Source organism: Oryzias melastigma, linkage group LG22 (genome assembly GCF_002922805.2).
Source record: "Oryzias melastigma strain HK-1 linkage group LG22, ASM292280v2, whole genome shotgun sequence".
In the NCBI taxonomy this organism is placed as follows: domain Eukaryota; kingdom Metazoa; phylum Chordata; class Actinopteri; order Beloniformes; family Adrianichthyidae; genus Oryzias; species Oryzias melastigma.
In genome coordinates this window covers 26,156,117-26,161,598 of record NC_050533.1, presented here as the reverse complement: position 1 = coordinate 26,161,598, position 5,482 = coordinate 26,156,117, and the positions used below count along the sequence as shown (strand labels likewise).

General features: G+C 42.3%; 1 protein-coding gene across 5 annotated transcripts in view; it reads right to left on the bottom strand.

Annotated features, from left to right (window-relative positions):
• The window catches only part of LOC112138899 (protein AHNAK2), a 31,973-nt gene extending 27,108 nt beyond the window's left edge, over positions 1-4,865 (bottom strand). For 3 of the 5 annotated variants that reach the window (XM_036209915.1, XM_024261792.2, XM_036209914.1), the window contains exon 1: positions 4,342-4,864. In XM_036209915.1, coding sequence (XP_036065808.1) covers positions 4,342-4,393 — 52 coding nt within the window. In that variant the 5' untranslated portion in view covers positions 4,394-4,864. Of the gene's footprint in view, positions 1-4,341 lie in introns of all 5 variants that reach the window. The other 2 variants (XM_036209916.1, XM_036209913.1) reach the window with 2 other exon arrangements.
• Between the last annotated feature and the right edge of the window lie 617 nt (positions 4,866-5,482).

Sequence of the window (5,482 nt, the reverse complement as noted above, 5' to 3'; positions counted from 1 at the left end):
CAATCCTTTCCAACTGCGGTCAAATGAGCCGCCGTTCACATTTCCGTGGTCACATCAAGAAGCTCCGTGGAGTCTGGTGGAGATTTTTACCATCTATTTTTAATTGGAGTTTCAAATACAATCATTAGGGAAAATGTCTTTGCATTTTCCATGATGGATGACACGTATAAAGATATTTAAGCTAAAACAATAATGCATTTGTGAATATGTCTTTAATTGAGTTGGTGTGACTCAGGAGCAGATGAAAAAAATGACATTTGAAAAATATTTGGGATGTGGAAAATACTCTGGGTGGGGCCAAAGTCTCCTGCTCCGCTCCGTTGTGATTATCCAATTACAAGCAAATAGATCCATGAACGTCTTTGTTTTCCTCGTCTGAACTGGAATCTGGATCAAACTGTACGGCTGGATAGAAATAATAATCACTGTTTTTGTTGCAGTGCTAGTGTTAGGTTTTGAGTGTGAGGGAGTGCAAGCAGAGAGATCACGGTTATGGGTGATGGGAGTGGGGGGTGGGGTTCTGCTCACAGCCCACAGGTGAATTTCTCAACTACTTATTAACTGCTCTCCAGACACAATGTCCTAGATCTGGGGTCTGCAACCTTTAACAGTTTGGCCCAGCTTCTTATGGACTGAAACCCAGTCAGAGCCGCAGCCTCACCTCACAGCTAGAGAAACACACTTTATTTATGTTTTTGTGGCTGTTGAAATGTTCTCGACATTTGAGTTTTTCTAGATATAGTAGTAAATACAAGTTCCTTTTCCAAACTCCATGTGACCCGCTGGACGCTCACATTGTGGGTGTGGTTCACTTTGTCACATGTTGTCTGTTTATCGAGGATTTTTTCAAATTATTTTGTTAGGCTAACTTGGCATTTCACTAATATTTTAGCTAGCTTTTAGCTTCAGTGATTTCAGCTATCAACTTCAGCCTTTTCAGTTATCAGCTTCACTGTTTTCAGTTATCGATTTCAGCGTTTTCAGCTATTAGCACTATGGATCTTCAGTGGTCACATTCAGCTTACAGCATTCCCACTAATATTATCATAGGTAATGCTATATATCTATTTTTCAAAATGTTTTTGTATTATTTTTTTCTATGAAGATTGCAGAAATAAATTATTTTAAATTTGGCTGTGTGTGCCTTTCTGTAAAACCATGAATCTTTACGTTTGGACTGTGATTGTTACACTTTTTCTGGTAGCCTACAAACCGACCTCGGCCCCCCCATTAGAGAAGAACAGTTATGTGGCCCTCATTAGATAAAGTTTGGGGACCCCTGATTTGTGGTGAGTTATTGATAAATTGCTTTTGTTTGTCTGGGGCGTTTCCGTGTACTTTACTGACGGTCCCGGCCTGCCTCTGCGGCCTCTCATGGATGAACATCAAGGCAAACCTCAAAGCTCAGAACCGGTGGGGCTTATTTATCCAAAAACTGACAGTAAGTCAATTTTCTGCATCGTCACAAGCAAAAATTACGACTTCATACTGGTCAAAATGTAATACCTCCCAACGTTTGCTCAGTAATGTGGTTAAAGTAGGAGGAACTAGGCTGGTGACATCGTGACGAGTACATGAACAGACATGGATCATGTCTGTACCACAGACTCATTGTGGCTTCTCAACTTCTAACTGCAGCTCATCTTCTATTTCTGATGAGCTGATGAGGTTAGTGCGCTGCCTGTTTGTAGTTCTGAAAAATGTCGAGCAAAAATCACAGAAAAGGTTAGAATGAAATGTAGACATGTTTTCTTTAATGTAAAACAAAGATCACCCTTCTGTGTTTGTTCTAGACACAAAAAATAAAGCAAAAAGACCCCAAAATTAAATGAAAAATACTCTTTTGTACTTACACAAAAAATAAAATGAATTAATTTAAATTAATTAAATGCAATGTATAAAAACTGAACAAAAAGTGTTTTTTAAAAATATTCACTTCTTTCTATCTCTTGCAAAGTGTCACGGATTAATAATTAGTTTTATTTGTTTTTTCTAAATGTGGATTATGAAGATGTAGTTTGATTATTTTATCAGCCTAAACAAAAACCTAATTTTCATGTAGGATTTATTTTTCCTTTTTTTGTTGTTGACTGTGTGATGAAAAAACAAACATGTCTTCTCTCAGATACATTTTAAATAAAAAACTGAGGAATTTCAGACACTATTTTTACTCTGAAGTGTAAACGTGCATTTTTTGAGAGACAAAAATTGCTAAATTTAAACTCCTTTGGAGTTTTTTTTACCCCAATTTTGCATAAAACCTCAAATCTTGTATTTTCCCTCAGAAATATCATTTCAGTTTATTTTCCTTGAGTTTTCTAAATTTAAGTCAGTTTAGAGGATTTTTTTTAAATATGTTCCTCAAAGCTGCTCTCCACTCTGATCATCCAGCTCATTCTGTCAGCTCTGGGATGGATTCTTTTCACTTCAGTGCAGTTTGCTGGGATTTACGTTCTAATGAGATTTGAGAGGGAAAGAAAACACAATTAGATTTTCTGCATGGCTTGTAGGAGCATGAGACTGCAGAAGCTCATGCTTTTAATCTGCCGCTGATTTACAGCAAGTTTCATCACAGCTCTGGAATCTGCATCCCCACAGAAAACACTGCTGAGATGAGACAGCAAACAGGTTTCAGCGTTTTAGCTGGAGTCACACAGATGGAATCTCTGCTCACTGATGCAGTGGAGGATCTATTTGGATCAGTGGATTTAGACACAGATTCCACAGCTTTGATCGTGCTGCACTTTGAGAGTTTAAATGTGAGAGCACTGATGAAGACGTGAGAATGAGAGCATCCACATCAGCAGCACTGCAGCAGAGATTGAGCTAACATGAGGGCCGGGAGACACCTAGAGCTGGGGGGGCGCTACAGCAGCAGAGGACACGTGTTCACGCCATCGCACACAGCGGGATCCCAAACAGTGATGGGATCTTACTGGATCCAGCCTCTCGATGTAGCTGTGGTCTGGAAAGATGGAAGCCTGAGAGTGGATGTCCAGACAGACAGTCAGAAAGACAGACTGACTGACTGACTGACAGACAGACCGGTTGTCTCTCTGAGGCAGAGACAGCAGCTTTTTATGTAAGCGGCTGAAGTGAAGCAAAATCAATGTGGAGAACTGATGTCTAGATAAATGTTTCTGTTTCACTGTCCAAGAAAGGAACTGCCCTGCCTGTCTGTCTGTCTGTCTGTCTGTCATTCTGTCTGTCTGTCTGTCCGTCTGCCTGTCTGAGCTTAAAATATTTTAAATTTCAGAAAAGTGTTGAAATGTACAGAAAAATGCTTTACAAAATCTCAAAGCTCACATCAGACTAACATGATTATGTTCTTTTCTTTGTTTGTTTTCCTCTGCTACTTGTACTGCACAGAGAGCACCAGAAGAGCTGACATGAGGATGTTTTCTGCAAAAACGGTCGTCTCTTCAGTTCTGGTGAAGTAAATGTTCAGATCAAATGAAGGAAATCTGAGCTGAACATTGAAGGAGATCCTAAAAAGCGTTTTATTCTACTGCAGGTTTTATTCTGCTCCAGCTGTCTCATTTTTCGTTTATATTTTGTTATATATTTTGTTATTATTTCAGTCACTCGTGTATTCAGATTCTTTGAACTGATGTATAAAAGATCCTGCATCATCAGCATAGAAGAACATAAACATGTTTTCTATTGGATTGTGGTGAAGCTCCTGTTGGTTATCTTCCGTTGACCTTGACTCCATCCTCTCCCTGCATGTTTTCATCTGTTTTCTTCTTTGCCCTGTGAGCTCAGAATGAATCACAGATGGAGCAGAATCTTTATCATCTGCATCAACAGGAAGCTGTTATTTCAAACACAGGAGATGGTTTCTGGACGATGAAAGCGCAGCCTTTAAAAAATCCAGATCACATGTTTATTTGCAGAGTTTTGAAAATCTTTCAGTCTTAATTTAGCACACCTGTTATTTTTAACTTTCTCAGATTTTTTTCAGGTTATCATACACGCCATTTTCAGGCTGAGCGATAGAGTTTTTGTGTTCAGTGAATCTGACGGGCAGCAGTTTTAGGGTCAGTCTTGAGAGGATCTTCCACATTCTGACAGTCTGCTGCCATCGTTCTGACTCTGGTTTCGGTGTTTGCGTTTGAGCCGCTCTAAAGCTGAAGTGCGGCGCCGCCTGACGCGCTCCTGATGACATCCAGCCCTCTCCTGCAGCCACACCCAGCCCCACTGCAGGCCAGACGCTCGCCTCAGCATCAGCACCAGCTGCCTCTCTGCCTCCTCTGCACTACTGAACCCTGCTGCTGCGTCTGTAAACTGCTCACTCAAAGTCACAGACCAGAGAAACGCTGGGGGGGAGCCCCCCCGTACCTGAGGAGGCAGCGTGCCAGTTGGGAAACGCCAGGTGGAAGCAGTCGCACATGATGGCAGCTGGAATGGCGACAGCAGCTGCAGATGAAGTCCTGTGTCGGGCAGGCTGGAGGATGAGAGTTAGGCAGGTGCTGCCCCCACCTCGTCCTGTGGCAGAGCAGTCAGTCGCAGCTCAGGGGGGGGGATGAGTTGCAGAAATAGGCAGAGACGGAGGAGAGCGGCGGATTTCTTCTCTGCTCTTAGAGCTGTCCGGCGAGTGAAGGAAACTCCCCCGGCTGTGTCATAAACATGGACCTCCTGCACAGCACACCAACTTAGTTATGGGAGGAGCTGCCCCCCTCTCTCCCCAGCAAACACACACTTCCCTCGATTATGTTTCTCCTCCTCCAAGTCTCCTGCTTCTCTTCCAGCCAGCTGAGATGATCTGCCTCATCTGACAAGGACAATCCGGACGTCCATGTCTGCCCGCAGCAGCAGAAAGGAGGAGAAGACAGCTCACTTTGTTGCTGTTTGGAGTCGTGGAGAAGAAACTGGAACACTAAACATGATTCTCAGCCTGTCAAGCTGCAGCCTGACGGATATTACTTATTCAAAAGATGTTTAAAAATGGATTACACAAAGCACAGAAAGTCCTTTCACACTGCAAATACTCGAACGAGAGGAACCAAAAACACCATAAACTCTGATCCCTCAGAAAATAAGATGCATCATTCATTAGTAAAATAAAACACAATGCAGCTTCATTTTGACCTTAATCAGAAAACAAACAGTAAAAAGCCCTCTGGGATGACGTCTTTTTAGATCAGAGATGTTAAACTCAATCTCACAAGAAGAAAAATATCCAAAACACACCTTAGGTCGTGGCCGAACAGGATAAACATTTATGGAACATTCTAAAACTAAATTTTTAAACCAACCAATCAGGAGCCAGCTTTAAACCGACCAATCAGGAGCCGGCTTTAAACCGACTAATCAGGAGCCGGCTTTAAACCGGCCAATCAGGAGCCGGCTTTAAACCGACCAATCAGGAGCCGGCTTTAAACCGACCAATCAGGGCTAAGCTTTTAACCGACCAATCAGGAGCCGGCTTTAAACCGACCAATCAGGGCTAAGCTTTAAACCGGCCAATCAGGAGCCGGCT